General features: G+C 44.5%; 1 protein-coding gene across 2 annotated transcripts in view; it reads right to left on the reverse strand.

The window, feature by feature from the left end:
- Positions 1-18,594, reverse strand: part of asrgl1 (asparaginase and isoaspartyl peptidase 1) — a 43,060-nt gene extending 24,466 nt beyond the window's left edge. For both annotated transcript variants that reach the window (XM_015941682.3, XM_015941681.3), the window contains exons 1-5: positions 18,212-18,594; positions 9,383-9,582; positions 5,189-5,331; positions 4,906-5,060; positions 3,324-3,445 (exon numbers count right to left, since the gene is read on the reverse strand). In XM_015941682.3, coding sequence (XP_015797168.3) covers positions 3,324-3,445; positions 4,906-5,060; positions 5,189-5,331; positions 9,383-9,569 — 607 coding nt within the window. In that variant the 5' untranslated portion in view covers positions 9,570-9,582; positions 18,212-18,594. The remainder of the gene's footprint in view (positions 1-3,323; positions 3,446-4,905; positions 5,061-5,188; positions 5,332-9,382; positions 9,583-18,211) is intronic.
- Between the last annotated feature and the right edge of the window lie 242 nt (positions 18,595-18,836).

Genomic DNA, 18,836 nt, shown 5'->3' on the forward strand with positions numbered 1-18,836 from the left:
CAGAATACGGAATGCAGAATATCAGCGGGGGACAGATTGAGACAGAATGTCATGTATCTCTGACAGTGTGTGTGTCCTGTCACTGTGACCTGACCGGTCAGGTGCCCTGGCTACTTGGTCAAGGGAGATCTCTGTTTGGCTGACTGGTTAGCGCGCATGACTTTCACCCAGAAGTCTGGGGATCGAATTCTGATCAGACCATTTTTTTATATCCGCCACAGATCTCTGAAAAACTCACAACATTGACGGCTTCAGCAACGCTGTTCCACTCCGTGGATTTTCTCTTATTGGTTTTGCAAAAGCACTTCCTTTCGTTTCTCCACCTCACCCACAAGTACCTCAATTTCTGCTTCGGAGAACTATTCGGAGAACCTCTTCAGCACATCCTGAGCTCCTTCAAAGGAATCTCCTACCATCTTTATGCAGATGACATCCAACTGTACATCTCCTTTAAGCCCCATGAGATGTCTAAGCTGCAGCTGTTACACACCTGCTTAGACTCCTTTAAAACCTGGATGGCTGGGAGCTTTCTATAGCTGAATGAACATTGGACTGAGATCCTCATCTGAGCCCCAGACAAGCTGGTTCCCAAAGTCAGAGACTCTCTTGGTCAGCTTGCTTCTCACACCAAACCTTCCGTCAGGAATCTTGGCGTGACCTTTGACCCAGCTCTCACCCTGGATTCTCATGTCAGTTCTCTTGTTCGCTCTTCCTTCTTCCATCTCAGGAACATTGCAAAGCTGAATCCCATTCTGTCCCGCTCTGAACTTGAGACAGTTATCCACACCTTCATCTCCTCACGCTTAGACTACTGTAACTCTCTTTTCACGTGTCTGAGCAGAACCTCCCTGAACCGTCTACAGGTGGTTCAGAATGCCTGTGCTCGGCTTCTGACCAAGTCCTCCAAACACACCCACATCACCCCGCTTCTCCTCCAGCATCACTGGCTGCCAGTCAACTTCAGGGTTCATTTCAAGATCCTGGTTCTGGTCTATAGGGCCTTACATGGACAAGCACCATCTTACATTGGTGATCTTCTTAGTCCCTACACCCCCAGCAGGTCCCTGAGGTCCAGTGACCAAAGCCTACTGGTTGTGCAGCACCAGGCTAAAGACCAAAGGTGACAGATCATTTGCTGCTGTGGCCCCCAGACTCTGGACCTCTCTCCCCCTGAGCCTGAGATCAGTGGACTCAGTGGTCTCCTTTAAAAAGCAGCTGAAGACTCACTTGTTCAAGCTGGCTTTTGTATGACCTTCTTCACCACTCTCTCTTTATTCTGCTCTCCCCACCTATTCCACCTTCCTCAGGATCCACTGATTTCCCTCTTTCCTATTCACTCTCTCTCTTTCTTAACTTTTTTAATCACAATTGCCTATTTTTGCTCATTTTAAATATATTTTTAAACATTTTCTAAATGCATTTTATATTTTTACATTTTTTGTTTTTGTGAAGCGCCTCGTGATTTTTATCTTGAGAGGTGCTATAGAAATGATACTTTCTTCTTCTTCTTCTTCTTCTTCTTCTATTGCTTCCTTGCTCTGCGGTCGCCATCGTTAATGGTGGAGCGCTGCAACAGCCGGCTTATGTATATGCATGAGATCCACAAGAAACTTTGCATTGACCATTTATGACAGAAAGTGGGTGCGGTGAGGGTGGGACGTGATCCAGAAACACCTGAGAACCTTTCTAGGTAGTTTGTGATTTATGAAGCGGAGATTGCGTGCAGCTGTGCGTAACTCCATGTTTGATAGATCACAAACCTACTTGGCGTAAGTACTTTTTTTTTTGCTGAGCTTAAGTAGGGTTTTAGTAAGGATTCTACGCAATGTTTGATAAACGAGACCCATGCTCCATTGTGCTGCAGCTAATGAACAGGATGATGGTGGGACTTTTCTTCTGCTTGTAGAGTTTAGATGTTCTTAGTTTCACAACCATCGTGTTTTTTCTGAACCCACTTGACCGTGAGCCTGCTACCCACTAGCTTTAGCTAATCTGCTTGTAGTTACACTTTTGATACCAAACTTTGGACCGTTTCTGCCTCAATGTCTCTGCTGGTTTCTGTTTTCGTCCACAACACCTAGATTAGCACAGTGTGAGCCAGTAAAAGGCATCTTCCTTACACAATAATTACACGTATACCTCTCTCATTCTGATCTGCCTCAGTCTGCTCTGTTGCCGCATCAGATGAGCTGTGTGCATTGACTGTAACACAAAGGTTGCACAACACAGCAGATCGATGACGACAAGTGTTGCCAGTGCAATTTTTCATCAGATTTTATTGATTCGTTGTTGCAGCCCTAGATTCGGGTTTACTTTTTTGCAGTTTTGCAGACTTTCCATGTTTCAGCCCTGAAGATGATGCCCTGCATGACGAGGTGCTTTGTTAAATTGCTGGTACTCCTGATTTTGGTGGCACAAATCTTCTCGCTGGTGTTGCATTTAGCTGCTGCTTACTTTAGCAACATGCACCCAAACATTTGAGTTTTTTAGCATGTTCATCCACGAACTGCAGAGGAGTGTTGTTGAAAGGATAACGTGACTTGAGACTAGTCATGTGGAACAGTTAAATACTTTTTTTCTGACATTGCTTCCTGCAGAATGTTTCCACGCAGTCCCAAAGAGGTCCAGCGTCGTGGCCCCCGCCCTGGGCACCAGTCACCCTTTCTCATGGTCTCCTGAGATGTTCTGCGCTTCTCCTCTGCTGGAGGTCTGTGTTAGGCTTACCGTTTTCTACCACTGCTGTAGCACTGGAGCCATTTTGACCCGAGGCTGCGCTGCGTTCTCCATTATTGGTTCCACTACTCTTTATTTATGCTACGTTTTTTAATAAGAATGATTGTGGTTGACAGATTAAACTTTAGAGGACAAATACAGTAAAAGAGAATTTACACACAGTTGTCAAAGTTCAAGACTTTTTAAAGACTTCTAAATTCAATGCTTTTAAGAGTTTTTAAGACAAGTGGGAGCCCTGTTAACTGGTAACTCCTGGTAAAGCCCACAGGAAGTTTCATTCTTGTTGTCCACGGACCATGAGAGCAGCAGGAACTTTTATTGAACTGCTTGTTGCACCATCAGCACGAGTCCGGGGTTCAGTTCCAGCTGCCTCCGATTTACTAAAGGTCAGCTATCTGGAAAAATGAGACGTCCTCCAGACGAACACGTGTGAAACACCAAATAGATTTCTGTCAGAGGTCACCCAGCTGAAGGCTAACTGTTTGTTTTGCTAATCAATCATCAGGCTTCCTGTGCAAGGCTCAACAAAAACACCTTTAATATTCAGTCGTTTTGGAAGAAGAAACGCCGTCTCAGGTGTGAAGGCTCACCTATGCAAGGGGTGTCGCCTACCCGACCCTCCATCTTGTTCATCATTCCTCCAGTGGAAGTTGCACACGCGACGTTACCCTCCACGTCGACTGCCACGGCTCCTACTGTGCCCATCTTCCCCCTGAGGAGGAAATCACATAGGTGATGTGAGTGGTCTTTAAACTAAAAATGTTTGGGTGCATGTTGCTAAAGTAAGCAGCAGCAAAAATAAACGCTTCATAAGCACGGGACCTCCCAGAGTCACCCAGAGGGAGTGAAAGGGGGTGCCTTACCACCAAAACCTCCAGGAACATCTGCCACGACAAATGACCCAAACGGAGTCTAGAAACCGCAAATTCACTAAGACTAGATGGAGTTTTGGAAAAATGTTTTATTGCCTTGGTAGTGGAACAGCGTTGAAGCGCTGAGCTGTGTGGGGCAGTGCCACGAAGTGAAAATAGTAAGTTAACACTGGGCGAGCTGCCGCGTGTCAGACAATTATTGCAAGTGTGTGTGTGTGTGTGTGTGTTTTAAATGTTTACATTTAAAATGACTTGTGCAATTTTCAGACGCCGTTTTGTGCTGAAGCAAGCTTATAAATCAGGTCTCGGGTCTCAAGTCCATCACAGGGACACAGGACCATAAGCAGTCACACCTTGGGAAAAGCACTCATTCCTTCTGCAACCTTTGAAGAAAACATGCGGCCGATCTTGGACTGTAATGTTCAAATAAATCAAGTTATTCAGCAGCTTCGCCTCAAGGTGTGGTTCACTCGTTTAATCCATATGTTTGCAGTGGTCTCTAGTAGGAACGAATGCCTTGTAAATCTTACCCCAGGGATTAAAAGCCCAGATTGACCTGCTTCAGAATGTACTAGTCAGCTGGAGGAGAAAGAAGCTTCAGGATCTAGTCTTAATTCCTGATATTCTGACATCTATCCTCTGATTGGCCAACTGCAAGACGACTCTATGGCTGACTGTTTGCTCTGCAACGCTGACGTTTTATCTCCACAAACAACACAAGCCTGGAGGAGTTCTGCTGTGTGGTGGAGTTGCTAATGTTAAAGATTAGCTTCTACTAGCCAAGACGTTCTCTGCTGTTTCCTGGACGCTAAACCAACAACAGCCTTCCCCGTCGTGAGTCAAGATGGGTGAGTCCATGAATGTTAAGTGACAGTGTGACGTAGATCTGTCGGGCTTTTCTATCCTAGAGTTTCACCGTCTGTTTTCTATCAGAAGCTAATGCAGGAGATAGGTGTAGGAGACTATTTTCATGTCCAGCCTGCATGAAACACTCAAAACGACCCGTTAGAATCAGAAATGATCATTAAAAATATTTTTCAGAGTTCCACACCTTTAAAGGGTCAGACTGGATCAAGAACATCTGTCTCATAACACATTTGGGTTAGTAGACATTTAACAGCGTAGCTGGTTTGCCATTGGGACTAAGACCAACCAGATCTGGGCGTTCCCTTCAGCAGCGAGAGTTAGTCGGCTCTAACCACTGGGCTTGTGACCGTTTTGTTATTTCAGCTGCTGACCCGACTGAAGCGCTGATTTTAGTTTGTTTCTGAGTAAATCAGAGCTGAGTGTTACGGCTCACATTTGGCACGCCACAGGGTCAGCACCAGGTTCCAGGTTCTTTCTCCAGCGCATGCGAGAGTACTCTGTGACGAGGGACTCATGAGGAACCTCTGGGACTCCCATGGACCTGGCAAACATACTGGCTCCTTCTGCAGTTAGACATGCATGGCTGGTCTGAGGACAAATCAGAGAAACACATCTGTCACGGTAAACTCCCAACTAGCCTGACTACAGATCGCTCCTCCACTCTGGGCTGCTATCCTTAGTTTGGACTAAATGTGTTCTTTAGGCAGTGTCTGTACCTTGTCCATGACCATTCTTGCCAGCTCAACAGGGTTAGCTATGTTCCGTACTGCAGACACGGCACCGCTGCACAGTGTTTTTCCGTCCATCACCAGGGCATCCATCTCCACCTCTCCTTTAACGTTCAGCACCGAGCCGCACCCTGAAACAGAAATGTTCTGCTGCCAGAGTGGACTAGAGTCAAAACAACCAGGTCAGCAGCTGGTGAAGGGTGTGAAACCTAAACTGTCCCGTTAAATCTAGTTTTCCTTAAAAATACATCACCTAAAATGTTTTTACAGACTGGACATGTTTCTGATTGACTGCTGTCTGGTCAGCTGACCTTCAGCTGTGGGACTCCTCTCCAGGGTATCCGCGGGTCCTTAAAAAGTCTTAAAAAGTCTTAAATTTGCTTTTCCAAATTTAAGGCCTTAAAAATCCTTAAAAATGACAAATAATCCTTAAATACAGTTTCCAAAGGTTTTAAATGACCAAAGACCCAATAAACAAGATTATTTTATTTCTAAAACATTTTCGTGAATTTCTAGTTAGTCTACAGCATTTTTTGTGTGTGATGTTGGCGTAAGCGGAACCGTACACATTTGGTTGGTTTGTGAAAGGGGGCTATTTTTAGATGAGCACATTAGCTGGTTAAGCTAGTGGGAGTTTGCACCATGGGGAAGTGCAACTTTAATGGTAACTGGATGGCTAATCCCACGTTCACGACGTGGTTAGCACCGGTTCCAGGCAATAGCTGGAAATTATAGCTTAAATTAAATTTAAAAAATAGCTTAAATTTGGTCAAAGTGGCCTTAAAAAAGGTCTTAAAAAGTCTTAAATTTGGCTCCCTTTAACCTGCAGATACCCTGCCTCTCTCACCAGACAAAAGGTCTTTGCATGGAAAAACAAACAAAACAAAGAGAAAATGTTTAGAGTTCAGCGCAACACCCTTACCCTCACTGCCCAACCCCTGGGTGCCAGTAGCTGACGAATGCCTTCTATCATGAAGTACATCATACTCGATGATGTTTGATGCTAGAGTAGCAGGTCTGTGGTTATTGCGGGCAGATAGAATTTATTATGTCAGAAACTCCAGAAAACACAGGTGGACACCTCCACCATCTCCTGGATTAACGACTACCTGACAAACAATTCAAGTTCACTTTATTTATAAAGCTCTAAATCACGACAAGAGTTGTCTCAAGGCACTTCACACAGTACACGTTCCAATACAGGTCAGGGGTCTCGTTTATCAAACATTGCGTAGAATCCTCACTAAAACCGTACTTAAGCTCACCAAAAAAATGTACTTACGCCAAGTAGGTCTGTGATCAATCCAACATGGAGTACGCACAGCTGCACGCAATCTCCGCTTCATAAATCGGAGACTATCTAGAAAGTTTCTCAGCTGCATTTTAGTCACACCCCACCCTCACCACGCCCACTTACTGCTATAAATGGTTGATGCAAAGTGCCTTGTGGATCTCATGCACATACATAAGCCGGCTCGTTGCAGCATTTCGATCACGACCGCAGATCAAGGAAGCGCTATTTCACAAGCAGAAGTTGAGGTACCTGTGGGTGAGGTGGAGAAATGAAAGGAAGTGCTTTTGCAAAACAAATAAGAGAAAATCCACGGAGTGGCACAGCGTTGCTGAAGCCGTCAATGTTGTGAATTCTTCAGAGAGATCTGTGGCGGATATAAAAAAAATGGTCCAATGGGGATTCAATCCCCAGACTCCGGGGTCAAAGTCACGTGCGCTAACCAGTCAGCTAAACGGAGATCTCCCTTGTCCTAGTAGCCAGGGCACGTGATCAATCGGGTCAAAGTGACAGGACACACACTGTCACAGACGCACAACATTCTGTCTCAATCTGTCCCCCTGCTGATATTCTGCATTCCGTATTCTGCGCTTCAGGCTGTGTGTGTGTGCACGCACGTGTGTGTGCATGTGGGGGGTCTTGTTCTGTGTGAAAACGAAGCAGTACAAGTGATAATGCTGCAGAATTTCATAGGTGTGTCCTTCTCAGCAGCAGCACTGCAGGTGCTCTCCGTGTCCAAAATGTGCGTAAGCCAGGTCCTTAGTCAACTTAAAGTTGCGCACATTTTACGCTGTTTTCTTTCATAAATCTTAAAGTTTGCATGGAAAGTTGCTTACTCAGTTTTCCAACCCCGTTTTGTTCATAAGCAAGCTTTATAAATGAGGCCCCAGGTCATTAAGCCAATCTGTAAAAAGTTTCCTATATAAGGAACCCAGCAGGTCGCATCGAGTCACTGACTAGTGTCAGAGTCTTTATGGCAATCCTCATACTAAGCAAGCATGCAGCGACAGTGGAGAGGAAAACTAACTTTTTTGTTGACTCACTGGGGACCGAGAAGTCAGAGCAGATGTGCGTGCGTGCGCGCACACACACACACACACACATACACACCAAGTAGTATTTCTATGGCTACATTGTGATTTATTTGTAAATATTTGATTTAGTGAGAAATAAACATTATTGTCTCTATCTTTGTGAGTCTGTAATTGATTCAACAGGTGAATTAGACCCAATTCAGTCGGTAAATCAAGTCGTCTTTTATGTAAATTAGGAGTGAGATTAGTTACAGCTTGTCAATCTTTATCGCAAATTAGTGTCGTCAAACCGCCGTTTCCAGGCGCCACCGGTCCCTCCGACCACCACCAGCAGGCAAGGAGGGATACTCATTCTCTGGTCAGAGCTGGGATCGAACCAGCAGCCTTCCGATTACTGGACAGATGAAAGATACCAAACTGAGCTCCTTCAATGTTCTAAAGTTGGCAGCGAATGTCGCTAAACGCTGCAAAAGCCCGGGCTATCTTGGCAGTGGGGCCAGGGAAGACAGACAAGACCATATTGTGTATCCGTATTTGTTGCAGCTCCCTGGCTTTCTTAAGAATCTTGGCAGAGTCCAAATAGTACTGTAACCAGATGATCGTGGCACAGGGGCGTGTCTGGGAGCCAACGACCAATGAAATCTGTCAAGCAGCAGTTCCTCTCCATGAGGAGCATAGACACTTCCACAGCAAACAATGCTGTAATCCCACAGAATGAATTTTCCACGATTTTTAAAGGACAAACTCTAGGAGGTGCAAGGCCAGATTTCATGGCTCACTGCAGAAATAAAAACACATGGTGAATCAACAGACAAACGCAGCTTGCAGGGATGCGGATGCTGAACCGGTCTGTTGTGGCGAAGAAGGAGCTGAGCCGGAAAGCAAGGCTCTCGATCTACCGCCCAGTCCTCACCTACGGTCACGAGCTTTGGGTAATGACGGAGCCGGCAGGAGGCCCCCTGGTCGACCCAGGACACCAAGGAGAAAGTACATCTCAGAACTGAACCAGGAACGCCTTGGGGTCCTGCCGGAGCAGCTGGTGGAGGTGGCCGGGGAGAGGACAGTCTGGAACTCCTTAGTTGCGATGCTGCCCCCGCGACCCGGACCCGGATAGGTGGAAGAAGACGAGACATGAAGATGCGTTGACATTTTTATCGTTACGCACATCGCAGAGGTAGCTAAATCAATCAAGCTCAGCACAGCTCGCTGTCGACGTAAGGTGGACAGCGAGCTGAAGATGTGGAGAGGGGCTTGGCGTCGGTCACCGGCAGCAGCAGAACCAGAGTGCAGTGATGAAACTTTGGCTGATATCCCTCCTTCCTATTCATTGTCCCTCTCCCTTTCCTTACATTATTATTTTTATCACAAATTTTATTTTATTCTTCTTTTTCCTTTTAAACCTATTTTTAATCAATTTTTGAAATCTTTTTAATACTTTCATTTATTTTTTGTGAAGTGCCTCATGACTTTATCTTGAGAAGAGCCATATAAAGGATTGTTTTCTTTCTTTGTGTGTTCACATGTGAGCGGCGGTGGCAGAGGGGTTAAGAACCCACTTTGTGAGCTTGCAGGTTGTGTCCTTGGGCCAGACACTAAACTGCGTTCCCGATGGAGGTGGTCAGCTGTGGCATCTGTGTTCCACAGCCTCGACTCTGTCAGTACGCCCCAGGGCAGCTGTGGCTATACTGTAGCTCACCACTACACGTGTGTGTGTGCATGGCTGAATGACTGGTTATGCTGAAAAATGCCGTTGAGGGCTGTAGAACCCTAGAAGGCACTATGCAAATACAGACCATTTACCATTTGTGTGTGTGCGTACAATACTTTGCCATGTTTTAATATTTCTGTGTACAATACCTGCATTAAAGAGAGGGTTGTTCTCCAGCTGGCTCACCGCCGCCACCACAGCATCCATACTGCTGCCCCCTCCTTGGAGGACCAGATATCCTGACCGGGCTGCTGAGGAAACCCCCATGGTGGCCTTTTCTGATCGCTCCTTTGGAACATGGCCTGCCCCTCCATGAACCACCACGACTGGCAACATGTCCAAGAAACACCTAAGAAAGGATGGTTGTCAAAGTCAGTAAGTCTTTGAGCACAATGAACAGGTGTCCCATTGAAAAACTCAGAAGGATGATATATGACCATGGTTTCCTAATCCCGGTGTGTGAGTCCCCTCACTAAAGCTGCAACGGCAAATTTGGAAAACAAATCAGCTCCAACCATTTTTTCATGCCTCTTAACGACGTTCTTTTTTTTTTTTTACCGTGTCCTGTCTGGCTGTGAAGCAAACAGAATTGATGTCTGAATGCTGGTAACAAGCCTTACAGATTTACTCTCAGGTGGAGCATCAAAGCGTCTGCTTTTAATGTCACGCCTGATACTTAAAACTTTATTGTTATTGTTTTTGAATGCATTGTAATTCCGACCAGACACGGAGTCAGAGGTGAAAGAGAAAGGAAAAGACAAAAGGTGGTGGTGGTGGGGGGGGGGGTCCATAAAAATAAACAATAATGAACAATAGTCTGCTTCTAGACATGCAGAAAGAGAAAGAGTAGAAGAAAAAAATGGGGCACACAACAATACATCAGGAGCAAGCTGTCACTGCGTCAGCCTGATGATGAACTATAAAATCAACATTGTTTAACTGAACAATCACACGAAAATAAATCATAGTGCATTTAGTGGCAACGACAGCCTTAAGACATGTGTTGAACGTCCCCAAGCCCATACTTTTGAGAGCACCATGCTCACCTGTGTGTGTACACACGCTTGTTTATGTCTATAAAAGCGTCCAATAGAGAGTGTGAGGGACCACAGATCCGCCCCCCAAAGATGCGCAGGAGACAGAGGGAGCTCCAAGTCCAAGAGATCCAGGCGCTGCCCTAGAACACAGGAACCCCAAGGAGACTGCAACCAGAAAGGCCCCCGCCCCCCTCGAGAGGCACAGAGGATGGCCCCCGGGGCACAACCAGCAGCCGGCAGAGTCCCGGGAGATTTCAGCGGCAATCCCACAGGCCCGCCCGCAGCCTCCCACCAGACAGCCACTGGGATTGATCAGGCAGATGCCAAAAATCTTAAACCCCCGACCCGAAAGCCACGAACACTTAGGCAGACCAAGGCACCACACTCCACACCAGGTGTGGCAGGGGGACGGGAGACGAAGATCTATATCATCAAAAGAAGTCTCAGGAGAAGAGAGGAGTCAAAGGCCCCACCTGACTCTTAACGACGTTCTAACATAGCACAGCTATAAATATACTGTGAAGATTTAAAAAAAGATAAATTAATGAAGTGGTCTGTCTAAAAACCTATAACACGTTTCAGGCCGAAAGCAACCACTGGACCCTCCGGTAGTTGGTGTCACCAAATCACCGTACTTCCCTGGGTCCTCCACTCATCACACACTCACGTATTTAACTACAGAACACCGCAGGTGTGAGAGGATCTCCGCTCAATAACATCAGAGGAGAAACAGCCGGCTGCTACCGCTTCACCTTGAGGACAAACTACCAGAGTCCCAAATAGAAAATCACCATTTGAAGTCACGGACAACAAAAGACGTTTGGACGTAGAAAACAGCGACTGGTGGTTAGCGCTAGAGATGCACCGATGGATCGGCATTTGATCGTAATTGGCCGATAGCGCCCCTATCGGTTTTGATCGGAGTTTTCAAAATAGATCAAAGCAGACCGATCAGGTAGGGTTGTCACGGTAACCAGTGTAGCGGTAAACCCCGGTAAAAAAAAAAAAAGTTGACAATAATAATAACCGTCTTGTTTTTTAAAAAAAAAAAAAAACTATATTATCTTGGTGGGTTTACCGTGGCTGCGGTGTAGGCGCGGTGACCCTTACCAGCCACCGTATCATCTGCTGAAGTTGCAGGACCGGCGGCACATGCTCGCTTTGCTGTTTACAACCAAAACTTTCTTGAAGCTAAAGCTGAAATAATGGCCAAAGGAGGAGACGGCAGCGCTCAGGAGGACATTTTTTATCCCTCAAAGAAGACAAAGTCGGAATTAGGGGCACCTTTTAGATATTTGAAGAATGCCGAGGGAGTTTATAGAAGACGGACGGCTATCCTGTTTGCAGCACGTACAGAAAAAGTGTCTGTGAAAGGCAGCAACGCTTCAAATCTCATGACACATCTGCGTGACCATCACCCACAACTCTACAGTCAACGCAAGGCAAGTTAACGTTAGCTTTTTAGCTAAAATGCGTGATCCGAGGATTTGGGTTGAGGGAGAATGCAACGAGTCGCTATATAAAGCAGCCGCAGCGCCGCTACCTGCATATAAACCGTGTCGCGGACACCGCCATGTTGAAATGACGCTATGCATTACGGGGCTCCCAGGGGCAGATAAGAGTTGGTCTCTCTCCGAGAATAATTATGAATTTAACAATGATTACTGCCTGATGACATTTCCCCACATCTGCAAAGCTCACTGGAAGGACACAAACCGAGGACAATATTTTCCTGATATAGGGTTTATTACTCAAGTAAGGGTAAAAAAGTATCTGATTAGAAGGCTACTTGAGTACTGAGTATCATCTGAACTAATATTTTTAAAATGATGACATCAAACAGACAAAATAAGAAGTTTTAGGCAAATATTGGTATTTTAAAGACTAAAGGGGAAAAATGTAAACAAATAAACAACATAATTACAAAATAACACATTTTAGGCAAAATTTAGACACAAACTGAGGACAATATTTCCTGACACACAGGGTTTATTTAATTGTGTGAAAATGTAGCACGTTTAAAAAAATATATACAGCAATAATACCGAAAACCGTGGTAATTTTGGTCACAATAACCGTGAGGTTAAATTTTCACACCGTGACAACCCTAATACAGACCATTTTAGATTAGGTTGCATTTCCTTTATTCCCAGATTATGTAGTTTGTAGCACTCATTATAATGTTGTAGAAAATTTCTGGCCAATCCACGTGATCGGTATCGGTGATCGGTATCGGTGATCAGCATTCTTTGATATCGGTATCGGTGATCGGCAACAAAAAACCTGATCGGTGCATCCCTAGTTAGCGCCATCTTGTTTCCTCTTGAAATGTGGGGTTCTGGGTCCAGCAGAAGCATCTCAGGGAAAATATCTGAGGGGAGCGGTGAGGGTTCTATGACCATGTTTGCATTCAAAACCTAGCCTGTTCCGTAGATTCGCTATAGCAGCTTTAATGTGAGAACGTGACTTGTGGTGTGAGGAGTTTTGATTGGTCAATTCGGGTAACTAATATAGTCCAGCCTCAGACTTTCCTTTGGTAGAACTCTTCTAGTTATGTTGAGCTCAGGTTATCCTGGCTCATCCCTTTAGTTATGCTGCTGTAGACTGGAGGACATCCTGACCACATTATTCTGGCTTTACTCCCTTTATCCCCTATGTTTGTGTTCTTTTACAGAAATGAAGACAGGTCCAACCTTTCTGTGTTTATCTGGTGTGACAAAAGAAGAAAAGAAATCAGCAACTGTTGCTGTCCATCGACCTGGGAAGGGTCACAGTCCATCATTTTCAGAGACTAACATCATTCCCAAGTTTTTAAAACGTTTCAGCCAGAGGACAGTCTGCACAGAAGAGATTACAGCAGCTCACCCAGAGGTCAGCATCAACCAGAAAAAGGATAATAAAACCTAGAGCTCCATCTCAGACTACGGTTAAAGGTCACGAGAGGGTTTCAGGAGAAACCTGTCTGCTTTGTTCACGTTAGTCAAGTTTGACCTGAACCAACCATAACCAGGAACAATGAGGCACAAGTGGAGATGTTTCCCCACAATACACAGCTGCACAAACAGTTGAACCCACCCAACAGAACACGACCTGGTGTAACCTATTAACCTGGCTCCAATGGCTCCAATAGTCACAGAACCAGCAATCAGGTCTGGGCTGGTTCAGCAGCTACAGGACTCCTCTGGATACCAACCTCACTGAAGCTCAGGCTGATCTGGGTCATGAAACCGAACCAGGTTCCAAACACAGCAGCAGAATCAGTTCAGAACCACAGACTGGGCCACCTACAGGTGGGTCAGGTGGACTCGGTTTGAACATCCAGTTCTAAACCAACCATCTGTTTGCATTATTTGTGTTTTGCCTGAATCGGGGCCGGTGTTGTGTCATAAATCGACTCGCTGCCAAAAAATGATTAGCCACCGCGGGATCGCGCACGGTTAGGTAATTGCATTTCTAGACGAAATTCCCCAGGATTTCGCCCTAAAACTCAGCATATCTAGCAATATTAGGGCTGCAACAACGAATCGATAAATTCGATGAAAATCGATTACTAAAAGCGTTGGCAACGAATTGCGTCATCGATTCGTTGTGTCGCACAACTCTTCCAAAAGCGCCCCCCCCCCTTCCCGAATCCCGCCCGCCGTTGCGCGCAGACCAGAGCAAGTCAGATCAGCACGAGGGAGAGCCGCAGATCAGCGCGAGGGAGAGCCGCAGATCAGCGCGAGGGAGAGCCGGCAGATCAGCGCGAGGGAGAGCCGCAGATCAGCGCAAGGGAGAGCCGCAGATCAGCGCAAGGGAGAGCCGCAGATCAGCGTGAGGGAGAGCCGCAGATCAGCGTGAGGGAGAGCCGGTAGCGGCAGATCAGCGCGAGGGAGAGCCTGCAGACTTGCGCTGCTGCGAACCGGTTCCGCATTGTTGCACAGCGATCCAGGCAGCTGCTTCCAGCGCACGGTCCATTCTCAAAGTGGCGCAACCAAAAAACTATAATTAGCACACGATCGTTCTTGTCTGCACATCTTCTCTATTTTCTGTCTTATTTGTGCCTGAAGCTCGCTACTGCGGAGCTCATCACCTGTGCTGTGGTGATGTCACCTCACGCAGCATCGAAAACGCGCTCTGCGCTTTTCGGTCAGGAGATCCCTTTGATCTGCTCAAAAGTAACTGATGAGGTGAAAAGGTAAGAATCCAGGCAACAGATTTTCTGGAGAATTAAGAGGAGATGCAGGAAGATGAGAGACAGACAGGACAGGAAAATAGTTCAATAAAAACAAAAAATCAATCAATCAATCAATCAATCAAAGCTTTATTTATAAAGCGCCTTCCACAACCCTGTCAGGAAGCCCAAAGCGCTGAAAGTGAAACAAAGCGCTGAAAACAAAGTGTTGAAAAGTAAAATGTAGGTAGATTTATCACCACTACACGTTTTTACCAGTAAAAAACAATAAGTTATACACATGTCATATTTATACATCTGATACAATTCAGATCACCTTCAAAACTCAGTCACACACCCAGGGCCGTTTCAAGACATTTTGGGGGCCAAGGCAAAATGACCCCCCCCCCCCCCCCCCCAATAACTGGGCTCCCCAGAAGCCTCTGTGTAATTCATGCCCTCTCCAGTAGTGTTAGTTATACAGTGTTTATAAAAGCCCCTCAGACATTACTGACATGTTCTAATATTATCAGATGAAAAACTAAATTATCAGACATGCTGTCTCATCTGCTTCTTTTATAAACTTGCAAAAAGTAACAAAACCATTTGAAAGCCACTATTTGTAGATTCTCTGAAAGTTTCCATGGAGTGTGTGACAACTTATTTTTTCATTGATCCTATCGTCTAATCTCACAGCTGAAACAAGCATCCTTAATAATCTGCACAGGAAGCGTACCAATGCTGTAGTAAAACAAAAGGTATAATAATTTATTATTAATAAAACCTTGTTGCAGAACTAAAGCAGAAAAATTTGATTTTGCATTAAATATGCTAAATATTTATATATGAATTGTTTTAGAGCCCTTTAATTGGCAGAATCTGATATTAATTTAGTTCTTACAAAAAATGGGTCCCAACATGGTTTGTGTGGCGTTGCCATAGTGTGACGTCATAGGCACAGATCCCCTGTCCTCTTGTTTGGAAATGGAAATATGGTCACCCTACATTAAACAAACTGTCCACCCGGGCTTTTGCGCTGCACAGAGACGCTTCGCTGCCTACGACTGAACGTCAGTTGAGAGTCAGTCTCATGCAGAATGACCAATGAAGAGAGGGCCTCAAGTTAAGACCCTCTCCTCATTGGTCAGTCCACACGAGGTGGGTCAAAGGTTACTCTGGGCGGGTTACGTGTTGTCAGGCATTCAAGTATTGAGTATATTTACTGCATATTACAGTAAAATATTCTGTATGTGACCACATTATGGTGATCCTTGGGTCGTGATGATGGAGCCCTTGAATATTGTTGCCCAGGGTACAACAAAGTGTTAATCTGGCCCTGGTTCCGCCGTCACATTCCCGCAGAAACTGGTTGATCACACCGGGGCCAGACTACTAGCATGTGGTTTTACAACCACAATGTCCTCAGAAGCAAAAACGCTTTTAAAAGGGAGGGAGGAGTCCTAACTGTTGCTGCAGGCGTGTTGTGTGAGAGTGCAGTTATATACTGGTTAATATATTTTTGGGTTCAGTTGCTTTCATGTGGCCTAATGTGAGTCTATTTGGGATCATTGGAATGATCAGCAGCATTTCTTGATGTGACTTTATGGCAGTTGCCCAGGGCATCATCACAAGGAGGATGGCATTCATTTACTTTTGTTTTATTTGGTATTTTTTCAGTCATTTTTGGAAATAGTGATCAATTTTGATTAATTCACAGCAAATGTTTAATTACATTTAAAATATATGTCAACAGATGAGATCAAACAAAACAGATGAGAATTGCCCTTAAGCTGTTTAACTTGGACCAAGCATTTTAGGTCACAGATAGATGTAGCTTAGGGTCTCTGTCTATACACCTTATAAGACAATTTAGGTGATGGCATGTTGTTTTTCTGCTATTGAACTGTTTTCTAATAATGTTGTGTTAAATAAAGTGAAGGAAGGAGAGAAATAACGTTTCCCTAGCAGTTTTTAAAAATTTCCCCATGTAATCCGATTAATCGATTAATCGTGTCGAGACCCCATCCGATTATTCGATTATCCAAATAATCGTTTGTTGCAGCCCTAAGCAATATGGACATTCAGAAAGCAGAGATAACCTCTTCTGGTACTTAAACAGATGTTTATCGCAGATATTAGTTTTTTCCAGTTCGGAAGTAGTTTTAAGTGTTGCTATTTGTCTTAAACGTTCACAATGAGGATATATTAATCCTTTTTGCAATATTTGCGATTGAAAGATGGTTTGTGGTAAGAACTGGCTTTCTTTATTTTACAGCCTTGATACTAAAAAATAAATAAACAATGTAAAATGGCGCCCTGTATTGAATGTAAACGTCGTATAAATGTAAATAAACATTTCTCCAGCGATTTGATTTTTCCCCCTTTCCTTTCTTTAGTCCACTTGACATGGAGCCACAGTTAACTAGTTTGGGGCACATTTTTACTTGAAAAATAGTATTTAAACTGATCAAGCTTGGGCTTTACAATGACACTGTGTAGGTTACTATCTATACATTACGTTGCTCTATTTAAAAGTAACAAGATAAAAGCACTTCAGCACATAAAATTAAGATTGTCACTTGCCAAATAGAGACTACACCCTCCTGTTTACCTATAAGAAACGCCTCAAAATATCTTTAAATTGTTTATTGATGATTTAATTGTAGGCAAATAAAATGGCATTTTACTTGCCAAAAAGTGATTGAATCGCTCAGATTTTCATGGAGGCTAAAATTGACCAAATAAAGGTTTTATGTATTATCTTTTGATGTTACTGTACTCATACTGTCTACTGTATCATCATAAACACCTCAAAAATAGCAAAAAAAAAAAAAAAAGAAAAAAAGATTTCCCTTGCCAAAAATTGATTACAGTGTCCTGGTCCCCTGTAAAGGGTTAAATTTACCTAAATATTACTTTATTTATTATCTCTTGATGTTATTAGTCCCATCACAGGATGCTGGGTCTCTTCCACATTCATAAACACCCCAGAAATGGCAAAAATAAAAGATAATTCCCCTTGCCAAAAATTGATTACAGTGTGCTGGTCACCAGTAAAGGGTTAAATTTATGTATTTATGAGCATCTGTTTAAGTACCGGAAGAGGTACTGCTTTCTGTATGTCCATATTGCTAGATATACTGAGTTTTGGGGCGAAACCCTGGGGAATTTCGTCTAGAAATGCAATTACCTAACCGTGCGCGATCCCGCGGTGGCTAATCATTTTTTGGAAGCGAGTCCATTTATGGCACAAAACCGGTGACGTGAACGTTTCGGGCTGAACGTTCCATCGGGACTGGACCGACTCATTTCGATCGTCTTACTATAAGCAGACGCGTTAAAGTCTCGAGCTAAAGCAGTTATCCCCGCCAGAAATGACCAGCATTGCCCCTGCGTCGGGAGCGCGTACAGGTGTTCTGTCAGATTCAGTTACCTCCTCGAGATCTGTTTCGGCTCCAACCAGCCCCAAAATGCGTGTCCTAACCCTTACCCTGCCCACAACCCAAAAACAAATATAAAAATCGCCCCACGCAGAGTGCTTTCATAAATTATAATTGTGCTAAACATACATTTTTGGTTATGGTTAGTTTAGGCGTCAGGGTGAGGGTTCTTCTTTGTGAGAGGGGGAACTCAAGTCGACATAACACCAGTGCCCAACGCAGGGGGTACTACTACATTGGCACGACACCTGTCCAGCTGCACAGACGTTCAGACAGCTGCCTACATCATGCAGGTTGTACAGATTCCTGTCAGAATAATCACACACATGCAACGTGCTTCCAACCTACCGAGTAATGTAATGGCTCCTTCAGCGGTGTTCAAAGGCCCAATGTCATTACTCGCACTGCGGTCTTCAGCAAAGTGCACTAGGATAAGGTGCGCTTAGGCTTCCAGTGCGTAGTACACAAGTGTGCAATGGCCTTGTTCGAGATGAGCAGCGCCTCGCCTGGAAAACACGGACCTGAGACTGTAGCAAGAGATGGACGGATACAGCCTCTTCAGTCCGGACCCGCCTTTCTCGCCTCTGATTGGCTAGAAAGGCTCTACGATTGTCTATTTAATTTAGCAGCAAACTGGTTCTTCTTGTCAAGTGCAAACTGTCTTTCTGCCACCAGCAGAAAGCTGTTTTGAGGAGTTCTGTAAAGAAAACGTGAACTTAGTGTAGCATGTGGCAGATGGTCGTCATAGGTGAAGGAGGATTACCAAGGCTGCACGTGGATAAAAGGGTGTGTCGCACTAATTATGGCCCCCTGTGCAAAAGGTACTAAAGGGGAACTATATTATATTACGAAAAAAATGTATGTATATTTAAAAAAATGACACAAGAACATATAATGTAAAATATAATGAATTATTACTGTAAGTTTTGAGGAAGATCACACAACCAACAACAAAAATTTTTTTAATGATAAT

The sequence above is a fragment of the Nothobranchius furzeri genome, chromosome 12, assembly GCF_043380555.1.
Source record: "Nothobranchius furzeri strain GRZ-AD chromosome 12, NfurGRZ-RIMD1, whole genome shotgun sequence".
NCBI classification, from domain to species: domain Eukaryota; kingdom Metazoa; phylum Chordata; class Actinopteri; order Cyprinodontiformes; family Nothobranchiidae; genus Nothobranchius; species Nothobranchius furzeri.